This window comes from Sylvia atricapilla, chromosome 8, assembly GCF_009819655.1.
Source record: "Sylvia atricapilla isolate bSylAtr1 chromosome 8, bSylAtr1.pri, whole genome shotgun sequence".
Lineage (NCBI taxonomy): Eukaryota > Metazoa > Chordata > Aves > Passeriformes > Sylviidae > Sylvia > Sylvia atricapilla.
This window is the reverse complement of record NC_089147.1, coordinates 11582922-11601544: the sequence shown is the minus strand read 5'-3', so window position 1 is coordinate 11601544 and position 18623 is coordinate 11582922. Positions and strand designations below refer to the sequence as shown.

General features: G+C 40.6%; 1 protein-coding gene across 1 annotated transcript in view; it reads left to right on the top strand.

Moving 5' to 3' along the window:
- Positions 1–208: 208 nt before the first annotated feature.
- SORCS3 (sortilin related VPS10 domain containing receptor 3) overlaps positions 209–18623 on the top strand; it is a 74448-nt gene continuing 56033 nt past the window's right edge. Inside the window, exons 1-4 of the mRNA XM_066324440.1 lie at positions 209–227; positions 3085–3203; positions 15479–15568; positions 17447–17626. Of these exons, the coding sequence (XP_066180537.1) occupies positions 209–227; positions 3085–3203; positions 15479–15568; positions 17447–17626 (408 nt within the window). The remainder of the gene's footprint in view (positions 228–3084; positions 3204–15478; positions 15569–17446; positions 17627–18623) is intronic.

The window sequence follows — 18623 nt, the reverse complement described above, 5'->3', positions numbered from 1 at the left end:
GAAGTTTTTAATGCTGCCTGGGAAGTAGGGAGTTCTTCTCAACTCCTTTTACAGTGGAAGATTATAAAAATCCCAAAAGTAACAAAAAAATCCAACCCGCTGAAAGAATCCTGAGAACCAAAACACCCAGACCCTTTAATTCTGGAGTTGCATAGGACAATAAATAAATTGGAAGTAGTGCCCAGATGGAAACAACGTCCCTTAGGCAATGCACCTCCCAGTGAGAGGTAAACAAGGCCTTGGAGGCATGGCTTAGCCTGATGTCGCTGCCCCTCTGGGTGATGTCCTTCTACCTTGTGGCTGTCTAAAATGGGGGGTGCAAAATTACCTCTTTCTGGAGGAGAGGGAGATAATAGCTTGGAAGTTAGGATGGCCTCTTTTCTCTAAATGGAGACTCCTGTTGAGAGACTGTGTGCTTTCTATGTGAGATGTGTCCTGTGAATGGCACCCTTTAAGAAGCTTGAGCAGGGACTTGAGATTGTTTCTTGCTTTGAGTTGTGCACAAATGGAAACTGAACTGGGTGCTGCTATATTTTTACCTGATTTTTTAACATATTTTAAAGGTAATTATTTCTTATTTTCTTTTGGGGGAGCAGGAAAAAAGCAAGACTTAACTTTGTCTGGTATCCTAAAGCAGACAGACTTAGAGATATTTGATTTGTGTCTGTGTTTGGGTTTTTTTTAATAGGCTTGTATTGTAAAATATATGAAAGTAAATAAAACAAGAGACTAAATGGAAAATGGGTAGTGAGCTACCCCCCTTCTCCACCACCATCTCCTTGTGAATATTAATCAGGTGCCATTCTTTGAGTGTATTTGATTGCTGGTGTAACACACTCAAAATGACATATTTCCCAATAGACAGGAAGCTCGTTGTCATGTCAACACTTGTGATTTATCTGCATTTATTTGTGACAGGTTTTTATTCCTCTTCCCATTCTGTCACTCAGCAGCAGCAAATTATCCCTTTTTGGAAGGATAAGAATATCCAGGCTACTGTGTGGGAGAACATACTGGAGGGAATGAGGTTCTAAAAATACAATCCTGACCTCTCCTCCTTGTTCTGCCTAATTTTAGAGCTACCTCAAAGAGCAAGCCACTGCTGTTGATCTCTTTGGGTAGCATGGCAGCACATAAGACCCTCTTGTTTCCTGAGCAGTTGCTTTTATCCACTACAAGGTTGTCTTAGGTTCCACACTGAGGAGCTAAATAGCAGCTCTGGGCCAAGTGTGTGTATATTAGTTGATGAAGAACTTTAATTTATGCCAGTTGAAAGTCTGACCTCTCTGCTGCTGCTGCTGGAATTTTATGCTGGGACCAAGCACAGCTCTGATACTCTGGATATTGGCACTGTCTCTAAGTCAGGTGGTTTTCACCATACACTTTAATCACTGCCCAGTACTCTGAGCTGGCACCAGCAACGTTTTCTGCTGCTTTAGCATCCTCAGTGGGGCTATGATTTCATTACTGCACCAGACCTGTGTGACTGCTCTGACTCAGCTCTTATTAACCTGGAATCCCTGGTGCATCAACCCAGAACCAGGTCTGCAGCCTTTAAACAGGGGCCTTCAGTCACCGGGTGGTTGGGCATGGATCTTTATTAGATTAAAACCTGGCTGTAGTTTGTGACATTTTTAGACAAAATATTTTAGATATTATTAGTCTAATAATGCCTCTGACTTGCATTCTTTTTTGCATCTTTTGGGACAAGACTTTAAAAGAGGAAACTATCAGTCTGTGAATATTGTTTTGGAATCTGGGAAGGCAGTTGGCTGAATCTCAGAGGATTTCAATCATGCCCCCCAGAGCTTTCCACTGCCCCACATTTTGCTGTCACTGAAAGGACACAGATTAAGGACAAGGCAGTTCTTTTGTAATGGAGAATCCTGTAAGCAGCTTTGCTGGGCTAGTGGCTGTCTTTTTAAACTTCTCTTTTATCATTTTGGGCTCAGTTTGACAAGGTCCATGTTAGAATGTTCTGTTGTGAACTAAAATTACTGTACCAGGCTCACCCAGCCCTTATAAACTTGCTGTTTCCTTCATTGAATTGTCTGTCTTCACCCTTTGTAGAAAAGCAAAGAAGCATTTGAATCTAGGGAGCCTGTAAAAGTGCCACAGTGCAAAAGATATGACCCTTTTATCACTCCAGCTGTCATCTTAGTAGTATTTTCATTTTCTCCCTAATTTGCAGTTTTCAGGACACTAGTTGAAAAGCAGAGATGGCATATTTAGATTACACACATTCAGAAACACAGTTCCTTCATTGTTCTGTTTCATAAGGCCTTTTCTTAGCCTGAGTGAAATGATGTTTAATCCCCTATAACCCCTCTCAACTTGCTAGAGGTGAGCACATCTCTTCTTGTTCTAACTTTGTCTTTATGATCTTCTCCCAGTCCTGTTCCTCCTCTCAAGCAATGCCAAGGCCTGAGAAGATCCCATTAGTGTGATGGTCATCTTCTATCTAGACAGAAGCATTTGATGCTTCTTGCAGGGAATATAACAGCTTTTAGGAATCTGCAGCTACTCATGCTATTTCACAGCCATGCCATTTTCATTCCTAGCCTGTGTTTGCCATAAAGACTTAATTTTGGGACATGCTTGTGATTTTCACAGAAAAATAAGTTAAACTTAATAGTGTTGGTTTGGGATTTTTGTTATTATTTTTGTGGTTTGCTACCACAATTAAAACCAGCCAACAAGGCTAGGGTGTTTCAGAGGGAAGACAGGGGTATGATTTCCAGAAGAGTATGGCAATTGGTGAATTCTACCTGGGTGGCTTCTGTTCTGTATGGTCTCATCAGCAGCTTTCTGATGTGTTTCTGGCTGGTACCCTCCATTTATGGTTTGAACTTCAGTCTCCTGAGGGGTGTCTGCGCAATAGGGAAGGGAATGGCAGATGTTGGATGTTGAAGTGTGGTGAATCCTAACTTCAGAGAGCGGTTACAGTGTCAGAGGCTGGAGGCAGATCATGGAATAATATCTGCCTAGCTGGACATAAGACCTCCTTTTGAGCTGCTGATGGTGGTTACAGACAAGTGGCTCCTAGCTGGGCATTTTTGACGTGTCCATGCTCTTCCCTTGCAGACACCCACTATTTGACCTGTCGGATCCAGGAGTGCTCCGAGACCAAAAGGAGCGGGCCCTTTTCGCGCTCCATCGACGTCAGCTCCCTTGTGGTTCAGGATGAATACATCTTCATCCAGGTACGTTGGCTTCACACAGATGGCACGTGGATTCTGCCTGCACAAGGTATTTTTTCTGTGCAAGGGAGAAGGCATATTCTAAGGATAAGTTCTTAAGAGCTGGGAGTCCATCCCGTTGACTCTGCAGTCTGGGATAAAGCACTTATCTCTCTGCTCATCACTTGTCTTAAATCTTACATATATTCTTAAAGTTTGTTCATTAAGGGTCTATGGATTTCACAACTTGCTATTTGTGTGGCTAATTGTAAAATACAAAGGAGCTACAGATGAACTGGGGAGAGCAGAGAAGAACAAAGGAAAGGTGTGAATGATTATTTTAACAACTGGAAAGGTTTATGCTGATTTGACAGACAAGTAATGTTAATAGAGTGAACCAAAATTTGTAATAGGAGGTAAAATAGCAGAAAAATTGAGAAAAGATGTTACAGGGCAACTTCAAAGTGAAAGATGACTGTAAATTTGTCAGTTGGTGATGATTTTGGAGATGACGAGAAAGTGTTAGAAATCAAATGAGAAACTACGTGTTTTTGAGATTTTTTTGAGAATACATGGGCTGGATGGAACAGGGCCATCTCTCTAAATTCCGTGTCTGTGGAAGCCTGAGAATGAATAGTACAGTCTGGAAGAACACTTCCTGAAGATGTACCGTTTGGTTGAAAACTGAGAGCCAGGCTGTGGTGATTCCAGGTCGTAGGAAGCTCAGGCGACACAGAGATTACAGACATGGTGATGTTAACTGCTTGTCTCCGGTGCTGAAGCAGGGGGAACAAAATGAGACCAAGACTGGATTCAGGTGGTACAAAAAAGACACGTGCTTTCCTTCTTGAATAAGACTGTGTTACATTAAGCTCCTATTTTATTTCCTTGAGTGGGCGTTTTTCTCAACTGTATCCAAATTATGAGAAAGTTTTGCTGTGTTTATTGTCAGACTTTCTTGCAAAAGGGAAGACTGATAAGTCTGTGCTGGAATTAGGTGGAGGAGTAGATCCCTATGGCCTGGGAGGACTGCAGTATGAAAACTGCATGCATTTGAGCAACATTGGCAAACTTCTGAAAGTAGGGAGTCTGCTGCTCTGGAGATGAGCTACTGCAATGGGAGCCACAGCTCTCCTCAATCCCCCATGAAATCCAGTCTGCTACTGCTTCCTTTGGCCTCAGTGGCGATCCACTGCTAGGAAACACTGTGAATTCAGTTTTTGCAACTTAGTAAGTCATGATTTGACTAAAAGCAATGGCTTTCCAATCGATAAAGGCTCTGCTCTCCAAGGAGTATTTAAGAGAGACTCTCAATGTGGTGGTTTATGTCTGTGGCTAAGGGTGTTGTGGAACATCCAATTCTTTAAGTGTGAGGCCTTACAGACATTTCTCACTCCACAGCTCTCATCTGTGTTAAAACAAGGACACTCTATCTTGATCTTATCTGGTGTGTGTTCCTCTGCCTCAAGTCAGCAGTGAGCAGCTCAGGCTAAAAGCGTCGAGTTAAAAAGCTTTAAGTTAAAAAAAGTGTGTATATAAAAACACATGCGTGTATGTATATGCAATACTCAAATGCCTTGACTATTCTTAGCAAGGTTTTATTATAGCTTAATGGGTGTTTGAATTGGAAATCACATCCCCACACTTAAAAAAAGCTGTTAAATATACACACAGAGCATTGCTGCTGCTTTGGGCAGGAGACTCTCCATTCCCAGGCTGTCTATCCCTTTCTCTGTGCTCTGCATCCCACTGGCAGGGTTTCTGCCTGTCCAGCAGCCTGGTGTACGTGGCTGCAGGTGCTGGGCAGGGGTTGAGTTCTTGCAGAGCTCAAGTGGCACTCGGGCACTTCAGATTCCCAGCACACTCTGAGCTGAAGGTGTGGTAAATCCACCGTGTCCAGGACATGGTCAGTGGATTATGCTGAGTGTTTGCTTGGTACATATGTAGGAGTGCTGATATGTCCTGGATGTATTAGACTCACAGTCCTTGTGGTGTTGCTGCCTATTATGGGATGTGTCAGATTGACTGCTTGCAATGTCTCACACATATTGTTTGGTCTGGATAATCTTGGACAGAAGTGTAGGAGCCAGGTCTTTAGAATTTTAAATACTAGACAGAGATGAATAAATAAATATCAAATTAAATGTTAAGAACCTAGTGAGGTTTAATAGCGGTATAAAGGATTGGTGCATGAGTTCTGATATGTCTGTTCTGGAACAAATCAGAATTAATGTCTTGGAGTGGAGAAAGGAACTTGTTTCTTTTAACTTTTGTCATTTAACCGGTAAATTTTTAGTCTAAATCTGTAGGCAGGGCTCCTCTAAAGTTAGAGAGATCAATACCTCCAGAGGCAATTTATCTCTTATTTCACCTATTTCAACATGAGATAGGTCTGTGAGTATGCCTTTCTCATTAATATTAGAAGGAACCTAAGTAGAGCTTAGTGAAAACCCTGAAATTTTTGACAGCTAAAATTAGGAAAGATGAATTCCAGCCATTGATATCAGTGTCTTAGATTATCTGCATACAGTTATTTACCAGTGAATATCCATTCTAACCAGGTTGATGAACAGGCCTGTGCTGTGGGATTCTTGGGGAGAATTAACTTGCACTTGAAGCAAACGTGATACCATGATCCATAATGGATGGGGGAAAGAGGAACACAGAAGATATTATAATGCCGTTATAAATCAATTATTCCTGTTGTGCAGCGCTTCTGAAAGGATCTTTCAGAATTACACCACAAAGAAAGAAAATGAGAATGATCTCATGCTTGAAAATTTTATCTGTTGACGAGAGTTTGAAAGGACTGACACTGGTTACCAGGCAAAAGATATAAATAACATAGCCCATGAGGAAAGGTGTAAAAGGTAATGTGGAGGGAAGAAAGAAACAGATACTAAGAGAGAGTAGGAAGAATTATTATGAATAAAACAGTAGGTGATCACTCTGAATTTATTTACTGACTTTCTGTTTGATTGATTAATAGTTATTTAAGGGTGTCTAGCATGTCACTAGGATTGCATTGGATAATTCTGCATAAATTGATACATTAAGAGAAAATCTTACCCTCTCTTGCTTATATAAGATTTCATTCAGTTCACAGTATTGCTCTGGTGTAACCAGGAGGCAATATCATAATCTTCTTTCATGATTAATACTTAAAATTCATACAACTTGCAAAACAGGTCATTTATTTGTGAGAAAACCTTAGAATATGTCTGTACTTATGTACTACAGCAAAAAGAAGCTAATTTGATGATCAGCTTTCCCATTTAATGTCCGTGTCTGTGGTGTTCAATTACACAGCCGTGCTCCAGTGAATACTTGTTACTGAAACAGTATCACTTTCCAAACTTAGGTGCCAATATAACCTACAACTGCCTAAAATATGTGATTTCCTGACGATTACCTGAACTGCTATGGTATTCTCGTTTACAGAGCCTACAGTATAAGACACAGGGATCAGGGATAGTCTTTTATCAGAGTACTGATACATGGGAGAATTTATATATTAAAAAATAAATTACAGAGGGAATTCTGGGAAAGGTATTTTTTCAAGCAAGCCTTGTATGAGAATTTCTAATGGAATTGCTCAGGTTGCTGAAAAGTGTTGAAAATTAAATAATGAAATATTTATGAAATATTTCTAATTAATGAAATTTATGAAAATTAATTTTTCCCTTTAATGAAAATGGCGATTATTTTTCAGGAAATTCGATTATGAGTGAGAGAACAATTTTTGGAAAAAACTTTTTATTCTTCTACAAGTAAACAAAAATTATCAATACTACTTGATTCTTTATAGAGAAGATCAGGAAGGATCTGTGGATGTTTCCTTGTCAACAGATCAAAATTTTCCACTGAAAATGAAAGAAAGCATGAGCAAAATGTCACCACTGATTTCAGGCAGTGAGGAGAGTCTGGACCACACAAGTCCCAGTACAGTGCTGTTTGTTTGTGGGGCTCTGAGGAGTCCTGAGGGGCATGAACTGGGCAGAGCATTCCCTGGGAGCCAGCTTTGCCCTGGGTGTTTTTGGCAGAGAGCAGACCTATAGCTGCCATAGAGAACTGAGAATTGCTGAGTGAAAGGAGCTGTTCCTGGTTGCCCAAAGGTTATGTGCAGTCACCTCAGGTGCAGTGGCTCAGTGGTTCTTGGTGGCTGGACTCGCACCTTGTATGGCCACTAGTGGAGAGGGATGACATTCCCAAAGCTGAGCCATGGGAGGACTGTGTCTTCACACAGAACTTAGGTGTCAGGACAGAAATAGTGATGGAACTCTTCAGAATGTGGGACATAACTGCTGGCACAACTGCTGTTATAGTGCTGGTGACCTAAGGATGTCAGTGGGACAAGATTTACAGGGAGACAGTATTTTTTATGAGTTGGAACTGACAGGTAGAAAAGGGACAGATAAGATTTTGGGTATATTCACAAGATCCTAAGGGACTTGGGGAAGGATTTGGTCTCTCAAAATTGTTTCTTCTCTTTTTTTTCCCCAGCTTTAGATCTAGATCTCATAAATATATTTCCAGCCCCTTGTTAATCTTGTTGTGTTGTGTAGACCCTTCTGCATGTGGCTTTCCCCCAGAGATCATACCAGTCTAGTCTGGCGTGCAGTTATCACTGTCCCCATTCCTCCCTTACCCTTCTGTCTCTGTCAGCACTTGGACACCCTCAGGGTTACTTTGGCCTTTTTGATTTGAGCTGGCTGTAAGTCAGTGCAGAGGTGTGTGGATGGGTGATCAATACCTGTCGTGGTTGTTTTTTATGTCTTTATTTTTCTCCAGGATGCTGCAGACTCTGCCATCCCAGTAGAGAGGAGCTGAAGTTGATCTGAACTGCAGCTCAGGCATTCAGCACTTTCCACAGCAGTGACAACGACACTGGCTGTAGAGGACTCCTCAGACTTAGCAGCTATACCTGGTTTGGGTTTGGGGGTGATATAGGCCAAACAAATGCCTTTGGAGATGAACCCTCTCAGATCTCTCTTCACCTGGTGCTCTCATAAGGACAGGGAATGATCCCTGCAAAGTTTGACTGAAAGGGACTGGCATTTTGCTTCAGATCCTGGTCCATTTCCATTTTAAAAGGGAAGTGCTTTGCACCACTAATCAGAAAGGCATGCTAAAGGGCAGTACCTTGTCACTTTCCAAGGCCTTTAAAGAGTGGAAACATGGGTCCTACTTGCCCTTTCCATCCCATGGCGTAATTTATCAAGGTGTTTAGCTGCAGGCTGAAACTCAAGAGTGTCTTGCTTCTCATTGGTCTTTGCTTCTACTTCCTCTTCTGGGAAGTTTTCTATGCCACTTCATTTGTGATTCAGTCTCCTGGGAACCCTGGGAACTGCACATCTTTCTCGTCAGTCCATGTTCCTTCAGGCTGTCCTGGGACATATGACGATCTCATGTTCAAAAAGCTAGGTTGCTCTCTTGGTGGCGCTTTGTTTTGAGGTTGATGTGATGAAGGAAGAAAAGCGTGTGAGGGCAGGTGGGAGAAGAGACAGGGTCTTGGCTGTGGTTTATAATCCTCCTGAATGTGATGGGGGCTGTGGTGTTGCCATTTAGGAGCAAGGGATGGTGGTTACTCACATCTTGCACGTGCAGCAGTGTAGAAGCAGCTGCAGTCTTGTATGAATTGTAGGAATTGCATATGGAAGGTGAAACATTCAAGTGAAAATGCTCTTCTGTGATACTGATCTTATATCTGGCTCTTCTTCACCTTCTGAAGTAATTTTGAGCTTGGAAGACTTTTGCCTAGTTCAGGGAGTTGCACAGCAGGGCAGCATCTCAGCCTGCTCCCTGGCATGAGTGAGAAGGAGCAAGCCCACAGTTTCTCCAGAGGTTGTTGTGTGGTGCAGCTGAGCGGGACTCTTACAGTGTACATCTGAATAACTCCTCTGGCTCGGAGGAGCAAACACTTCTGCCAAAATCTGTTGAACCATTTCAGTCTTCTTTTGCATCAGAAAACTTTCCTTAAAACATATGCAGATGTCAGTATTCATCCACAATCACTGATAACTTCTTAAAAACCTGGGGATAATACCTCTTTTTTTGGATGCCTGGTGTCTCATCAGAGTGTGTCCAAAAATTTCAGCTGAAGTAATTTGATGCAAAATGGCATTTATAGAATTTCTGCTTATCTGAATCAAATTCTGGTTTTATGAGGATGGATATATTTATAATAACCTTTTTTCCTCAGCCTCAGTAGAAAGAAAAATACTTATTATTTATAATATTAGAATTCAGGTGGGGGGTGGAGATTTCTCTTTGAGGCGTTATAGAGGGGGAAAATTTTTCCTGATTCTAGAAGCTGCATATATCTAAGCCCGGCTCAGAGAAGTAGTTTAATATTATTACTGGTTGTAACTATGCTTGTTTAGGAACACTTGAAAGTGCTTACATTTAGTAGGACATGAGTGTATGTTTCAAGTTTATTGAGTATTTAAGAACAGGCTAAATGAGCATATTTGCTGAATTGAAGTAATTTATCAGGTGAATAGACTTCAACCAGCAGCCATAGCTGAGTTTATGCTAATTCATAGGGATTCCTCTGTTATCAAGTTATCAATTTAAAAGCTTAAATAACTGGCAAATTTCCGCAGGAGTAAAGAAAATGCTGGCTTGGTGTTTTGGGTGGGTTTTTCTTTAGTTGGTTGGTTTTTTGTTTGGTTTTTTGGTTTTTTGGGGGGTGATTTTGGCTAATGTGAGACTTCCCAGCAGTGAAGCAGGATAGAGGGGAGAAATTAGGTGATCATTTCCCAGTATAGAGCCTTCTCTTAATTTTCATAGAAACTAAATACCCCATGTTCAGATATAAATTTCTTTCCTCCATTTTTTCCTCCATTAACTAGGAGCCAAAGGTCTTAACAGAAATCAATCCATGCAATTTATTTTTAACTTCACCCTGCTTAGCTATGATTGATTTTTATCTTTGCAATCGATGGTAGAGAAAACGGTTTGGCGGGACAATGGAGCACTCTCCAGCTTGTAGGGGCTGGTCTTTGAGTCTTTTATTGAAGGAATCATTAAAAGCTTATTATGAAACTAATAGGATGAAGACGTTTAAATGATGAACACGATTACACCTGTTTTACTGGTGAATAATGCCTGCTACAGCTGATCTCCTCCCGCTCCTGTTTAAAAAGCTGGACAGCACTCCAGTTGGGGAAATTAATCCATACAGATGAAAGAAAGTGCATCCCACGTGTTAGTTAAAAGCTCTTCTTAAAGCAAGACAGGCAGTAAGTAGTTAGCTACTTTCCTATTCACTGCTGGGTGCTTTTCATCCATTTCCAGCACAGTTTCATCTTTTCTGTGCCAAATATCGCATTTGGAACTTGAGCCTAAACATCTCTTGATAAAAAAAAAATTATTAACATTTTCTTTTATTTATTTATTTTTTATTGATTTTCTTTCTAGGCCTTTTTGTGCTGTACTTTCTTTTATCACTCTCTCTCCTCCCCTCATGTTGTCTGATTGATCAGCTGAAGATGTAAAGTATTGCCTTGGCAAACTCATATGTTTCCTCTGGAATCAAAAGGAAATTTAATGTGTACAATTATGCTCTTCTCATAAGTTGATTTCTGTGTGGGTAATGTGCACCTGCAGCTCTGATGTGGCTTGTGTTTTCGTGTAACTGCACATTTTCTGCAGGAGTTGCTTTTAAAACAAATGCAATACTTTCACTCAGGATTACTCTGTCCTTTAGCTGTGTCATCTTTGCTGTGAGGGGGGAGGGAGCTGAACAGGGACTGGGCCAGTAAAATAAATGCTCCTTTGTCATAGCAAATTTTCTCTGATGGGTGTGATGCTCTGAAGAGTGTCACGTTTTCCAAGCTTGCGGAGTTTACCAGGCAACTTGAGGGTGCTCCATGCACAGAAACTCCACAGTGCACTCAGGTGATTGTGTGTTGTTCAATGACAGTGCAGAAGGCATCATATTAATGAAAACCACAGGGAGATAATTCTGACTGGATGGTACCTATCGTGATGGGATTTATGCTGGGGCAGTGGAGAACCTCACTACACCAAAATATCTGGAAGATTGCTTTTCCTGGTAATGGTGCATAATCAAGAAGAATGAACATTATACCAGGTTCATGCTCTTCCTCATCTTCTGAACCTCTTGTGACTGGAATTGTGGTTAGGCTTGGAAGAGGAGGCACAGCTTTTAAATCCTCATACTCACAAACCTGTGCAAGGCCTAGGCAGGGCTGTCTCTGGAGAACCCCAAAATCCTTTGGTGAGGGTGTTAGTGGAGCAGCCTGCCTGCTGAACTTGTTCTTTAATCCGCAACTTGATTTGGGGGATTTTATGCTCACAAGAAGGAGAAAGGGAACCTAAAGTTAAAGCAGTGAGGAGGGGTGCCGGGGCTCCCTATGGAGTTGGATGATCCAGGATGGTGCTACAACACTGATGGAGTATTTCTGAATTTTAGACTCCTACCACTCATTTGATGCTACTGGAAAGGAGGGGAATCTACAAGCAGAGGAATCACCTCAGAAAACAAGTGAGGTGTTTATTGAAAATAACATCAACCATATACTATTAAGAACTTATTATCAACAAGAAGTGTTAAATTTGATTCTGTGAACTTTTTGCTCACTTTCCTTCAACTTCCTTTAGCAGCAGGCAGATGGGGTCCTCCTTAGCCCAGGGGCATTTCTGAGATTTAATAATTTCATGTTTGTTCCATCAATATCTGCCTTACATTGGAAATTATGAGTCCCAGCATCAGCCAGCCATGAAGATGATAAAGAAGCCTGCTGCACTGTGATCTACAGTTCTCACATCATCTAGGGCTTCTTTACAGTCTGGGACCTCTTTACTCATTCTGCTTCCTTTCCAAACTTGTTTAGATAACACAGGTGTTTTGGCTTAAGATGAACTTCAATCCAAAAAAAAAAAAAAAAAAAAAAAAGGAAGCAAAGCCACAAAGCTTGCTCCTAAATTATCATATTCAATCATTAACAAGAGAAATGGCTTTTTGTGTTCCTAGATGTGTCACAGAAATTATGGAGATAAATAGATTTCATGACAAATTTTATGTAATTTTCTTCAGTCTTGTGAACATATTTGTTTTCTTCTATGTTTGATGCACTCTGTCTCATTACAGGTCAGGAGGGGGAGTGAGCCAACATATCCAGACTTTCAGGGCTTTCAAAGAGAAATTTCTCATGTTTCTCTTCAGAAGTGCCGGCTGATATAAGTTAGATGAGGCTTTTGTCTTGAATGTGGAAATAGTAAAGAAAAGTAGTAGTAACTCAAGAGAGGAGGTAGAAAGAAAGAACACAGGTTAGAAAAGACAGATGTGTTTAATGACAAACACATTTGTCCATAGGAGTCATTTCCACTGGCCAGAAGCCCAATTAAACACATAAAGTAGAAATCCAGAAAAACAGATTAATGATCCAGTCATTAGCAATGGAGGAAGAAAAAGACAAACCCAGCTAATTCTGTACTGGGCATGACAGATGAGCTCACAGCAAATAATTGGGTGACATTCATCAAATGTGAACTGAAAGGAGGCATTGGAGGGCAAAACACTGCCATAATCTCTGGGATTTACAGTGTTGGAGCATTTGCTCATAGGAAAAGAAAAAGTTCATCAAAATAAATTAAGTTGGGCCTTCCAAAATTCATTCTGTACCATGGTGCTTGCCAGAACTTTATTGGAGGCTTGATCATTTTTTTGGAACTGTTATAACTGTGCATGTAAATCATGCAAAGATGAGATCCTGGCTGGGAAAAGCTTACACAACTCCTGCCAACAGAATTGTGGGTGGTTTCATATTAACTGGCTCAGGAAGACCACAAACCTCAAGATTTCTATTTCTAAACCCTAGTCAAGGTGACCTAGTCCAGGTGGAAGTCTGAAAGGAAGTTTAACTATTGCACACTGAACTTTAATAGTGTTTTAATCCTAACTTTCTGCATTTTAAAACCAGACAAACAAACAATAAATACAAACAAACCCCCTACAGGTACCAGTTTTCAGTAGGATGAAGTAAAAAAAAAAATGGTTGTGGCACAGAAAGTGGAATTTGATCACCCTTTCATATTTTTGCCACTCTATGTTCACTGGATTAACTGGAGGGTTGTTGGACTGCTCCCAGTCTTAATTGGTCATCACAGCATTTACAAAGTATGTAAATATTCATGTCCTCATCTACAAGTTGAAAATCAGGTCTCAGCCCATCAGAAGAGGACATTGAATGCAGGATCCTTACCAAGTTGTCACTGGACATATTCAGGTGAGAATTGAGAATTTGGGTTTTCCAGTGGAGGCAATAAATAATAAAAGAGAAGAGAGGATATTTAAATATTCCCTGTGCTATTTAGACAATGTGACCTAGAACTGTGGGATCATTTAAACAATGTAGAGCTGAGAGATATAAAATTACTACAAACATGAATTTTTGCCTTTGAGCTGGACTCGGTATGAATCAACTGCACAGTCTGTTATGGTGTGGAAGTGTTAGATGGGAAATACATCTTTCAGAAGTAGCACTCAGTGACCTTATTCAGCCTGCAGAAGAGAAGGCTGCAGGGAGACATTAGGGCACCCTCCAGTACCTAAAGTGGCTATAAGAGGGCTGGAGAGAGACTTTGGACAAGGGCATAGAGTGTCAGGATAAGGAGGAATGGTTTTGAAATGAAAGAGGGCAAAATTAGATTTGATAGGAGGAAGTACTGGAAGATCTTTAAGGTCCCAGCCCAGACCATTGTGTGATTCTGTGATCCTCACAGCTCAGAGCAGGACCCTGAAATGCTCATGGTGCCACTCCACAGTGCACTTTCCAAGAAGTGAGAGTCCAGTGACTGCTGTTTTCTCCCTGTCTCTTCTACTGGCTTGTTCTGGGTCCCTAGAGAAGTTGCTTTAGATTTTCATGTTTGTTACTTTTGGCTTTAGCTAAATGTTATCTGTGTAGAGTTTATTTGCTGTGATATAGGTCATTCTTATGACCCTGTGCCGTATGTACTATAATAGTGTCTGTTGTTGTGGTTTTTTTCTCTCGAGGGTGCTAAATACAGTTTTGATGACATCACAAGTAAAAATAGGGAAAAAAATCTGAAGGGGAAGTCTCAGTATAGAAGCTGGTCCTACTTCTAAACCTTCCTTTCTTTCCAGTTTCTCACACTTTCGATGGAAAAGCCTTGAGTTGATTAGATATCAAATTTCATGGCCAATAATAGCGTGTCCTTCAAATGACAGTTTCTCCAGGGAAGAAAGCCACTATCTAGAGGTGATATCATTGCTGAGAATACAATTGATGCTGTAGCAATACTCTATGTAAGCTCATTCTCAAATATCACTGTCAGATAAAGGAAGTATATCTGGGAGAGAATCTAGGACCTTTCTCTTAGCTTTATTGGAAACTTAAGAAGCCAACAAGTGATATTCCATACAACAGACAAGTGCTTTGTGCATTGTTTTATCTTAAGACCTGCAAGACTGCCAAACCAGCAGAATGTAGGAAATTCACTGATGTAAGCCTTGTTTTAGCCAGGTCTGAAATGGTGCCAAAAAGAACACCTACAGCATGAGTAGGTTTAAGACTCTTGACAGGTTTTAGATCCCATATTTTACAAATTATCTTTGCTAGATTTCATTGATGCATGGCATTTCTGCATAGGCTTTAGTTCATTCAGTCCATAAAACTGCAGATTTGGATGTCTATCAGTTCCCCCCACACACATCCATTCTCGGAGAGTATAATTTCAGAGAAACTAGTTTCATAGTGATAAAGGGCATCTAAGAGCTTAGCTCCAGCTTTCCAAGAGCGCATTTCCAGTTAGCATTAAATGGTGCTAGTGTGGATCTCTGCTGTTAGTCACTGTAAAAGGTTGTTGGAAGACAATCCTGGCCTCAAGGGACTTACAGTGCAGACAAGGCTGAGAAGCAGCAGAGAAAACAGGGATTATCTCCTACTTACAGGGGAAGAACAGAAGCACAGAGACTTTAAATTACTTGCCCAAGGTAATTGAGCTGGACCATGTGATGACACCAGATCCTCCTTTTCCTCCCACTCAGCACTTTTCTTCCTGGGATGTTAAAATCATGCTGGATTTGAATCATAAGAGACTAAATGGAAAGTTCAATAGCATGGCTTAAATAAATAATTCTCCATTCCTCTCAAGTTTGTGATTTCTTTGGAGTTACCCAGATGCCCTTAGGGACAGCTGTGCCTGTCCTAGAAAAGATACTTGAAAGAAAGTTTGTCAAGCCCTTTTAGAGGTGTGGTCACAGAGTGTCTCAGAAGGGTCATCACTCATTTTCTTCGGTATTTCTACAGGTGACGACTGGTGGAAGAGCAACTTACTATGTGTCATACAGACGGGAGCCTTTTGCACAGATTAAATTACCCAAATACTCCCTCCCTAAGGTGAGTCCATAATTTGTGAACACAGACATGTACTATCTTGGGAAGCCAGATATGTGAAGTTCCATAAGGTGAAGTTCCAGGTCCTTGGTTCAAAACAGCCCCACACAGTGCTACAGGCTGGGGATGGATTGACTGGAAAGTTGCTCGGTGGAAAAGGACCTGGAGATGTTGGTTGACAGCAGCTGAACATGAGCCAGCAGTTCCTGAGGTGGCTAAGAGGGCAAATGGTATCCTTGTATCAAAAATATTGTTGCCACCAGGACTAGAAAATGACCTTTTTATATTACAGATTTGTTGGTGGCCCTGATATAGAATTGGTGCATGCCATAAAATCAAGGGTACTTTTTAAATTTAAAAATCAGAAGTACTTTAAGGCTAGGTGTTATGGGAAAGTCTTTGAGCCATGTAAAGGAGGCTTGTTTATGCTGCCCTTAGTCACTAGAATATTTTTGCTGTACAGTAATAACTATCTGTCATGTGCAGATTAATGAACTCTGCTGGAGTTGTACGTATGTGAGGCTGGCACCAGGGTAATGCAATATTTCCACTGCAACTGGTATAAACAGATTGAAGTCATTGGGCATTTTGCTTTATTTTCACACTGTTGGAATTGGTATAATGCCTCCTTAATCTTTAAGGAATTATTGCTACTGGGCAAGAACAAACTTCCTGATTTAGTCTTCCTTCGTTGAGGGAAATGGCAAACCTCCCACTGATTGTACTCACTGGGATAGAATTAGGCTTCAAATGGTTTTTTGCCCATCTCATGCAGATAGGATATGTTAGGTCTGTTAGAAATAGCCCCATTTAATCAATCCTAACTTTCATCTAGATACCTCACACAAAAGATTAAGATGCCTCCTAGGCAGGATGAGGATATTGAGCTGATATTCCTCCAGATATTTTTTCCTGAAATCAGGTCACTCCATCCTTTGGGAGACTTCCAGAATTATGATTTCTTGATGCAGAGACAGTGTAAGGAATTAATCAAGGCCTCTTGGCACTCTATAGAAAGTTTAAATAGATACAAATAGATAAATGAAGCCTCAGATAACCACAGTCATTTTGCTTCTAGCTGAACCTGTGTCAGTTTGTTCAACAATGGTAGCAAGGATGAAGTGCTTCAATACTCATCACCACCCTGAAAGTAATTTCCATGAACCTCTCTTAAAATAAAACTGAGAAAATGCACTGTCAAATATCTTTAATATTAAACCTAAATTTAGGAAAACCTTATTAGACGTGCTGTATCTTGGTCAGCAGCAGAAATTCAATGAAGGTTAGTGAGTGGGTTATTTGATAGGCCATATATTGATAATTGATCTCAGATAAACTCTCAATAGGAAAGTGTTTTATTAAAAATCACTATCAACAGTAGCTCAAACTGATAGTCTACCTATACCTCACCTTCAAATAAATGTGAATTCCAAGGTTTTTTGAAACCATCCCTTGCCAGTTGGAAGCACAAGCCCATTATTTCAGCATGTGAATGAAAATTATCACTGCTTTTAGCCTGGTGCCATATGATGCTTAGTGACTATGAAGACTCCAGGCTCCAAGGCTGTGAATCTTCCATGAGTAATAAAACTGACTCTCAAATTTATAAATAAGAAATGAAACTGGATGAAATTCCTTGAAGGTACCAAAAATGAAGAAAGCAAAAACCCTTCGCCCAGCTGGTGATTATTTAAAAAGTGAAATGCAGAAAAGTCACAATGCTGGTAATTTATTGGCTTGCTCTAACAGAAAGTTGTTAAACATACCTATAATTCATGCTCCATCTCCATTCTTTCATAATTCATGGTAATTACTACATGTCCCGAAGGGCAGAGAAATACAGAGATCCTCAGTAACAGGCCTTTTGTCTTCTTTTAACAGGACATGCATATTATCAGCACAGATGAGAACCAGGTCTTTGCTGCTGTTCAAGAGTGGAACCAGAATGATACCTATAACCTGTACATCTCAGACACCCGAGGGGTCTACTTCACCCTGGCCTTGGAAAATGTGAAAAGCAGCCGAGGACTGGAGGGGAATATTGTCATTGACCTTTATGAGGTATGTAGTAAAAGTCACCCTACAAAGAGCAGCAGTGGCCTGCTAGTTCAACCGAGTGTTAATCTCTTACTGACCTCTCAGGATTTTCATTTGTTTTGGGATCAGCCCTGAGGCGTTTCCTGGATTTGATGCTGAGTTGACTCATCTGGAAATAGATGCAGTTATTCTGCTATAGGTGCAACAACTGGCTGGGTTCAGATCAATGAAGTGGTTTGCTAAGTGTCATTTCCAAAAGGGAAAACCATTGTCCTTCTCATCCTAATGTGGATATCCAGAGAAAGACTGAACATACCTTTTTTTTGTTGGTTTGTTTTTTTGGTGTTTTTTTTTTTTTTTTTTCCTCTTGGACATCTAGAGACACCTGCTCACAGGCAGGGAATCTGGACTGCACCTTCATGAGCACTGAACAGGTTGTGAACTGTAATCAAAAATTTGTAGATGCCACTTGCCCAGAGATGACAGCTGGATAACTTCTACCCCAAATTATCTTCCGTTCTTATGCATTTTCTAGGCCTGTCAGCCTTGGTCAGCAGCAGAACAGTTCCAGTTCCTGGTTTCTCCAGAGTGTTCTGGTTTTGGTGTGTTATTTGTTGGATGGAAGATCTGCTGAGATCCAGGGCTCAGTGCTTTGTCAGCAGCAAACAACTAATCAGTTTTACTAATAGAAATGGCTGCAGGCTGACTTCTACTGTTACACAGAGAAATGTTCTTGCAACTGGATGCAGAAGTTAGAACTATACTCTTTTTTTATTATTCCAGCCAGAATATTGCTCATTTAACAACATAATCAAAATTTTTATAAAAATCTATAAAAATCTATTAGGGAAAAGTCACAAATAACACATTGATAAGTATGAAGGACAGGGTTTTGTTTTTTTAACCTGGTTAAATATATTTTCCTGCATCTGAAAAGTATATTTCTTTGCTGTGATGAACCAGTTAAAATTAATATGCATTGTCTCACATTCCTGGGCAAACCTGTGTGCTCCCCAGTGGT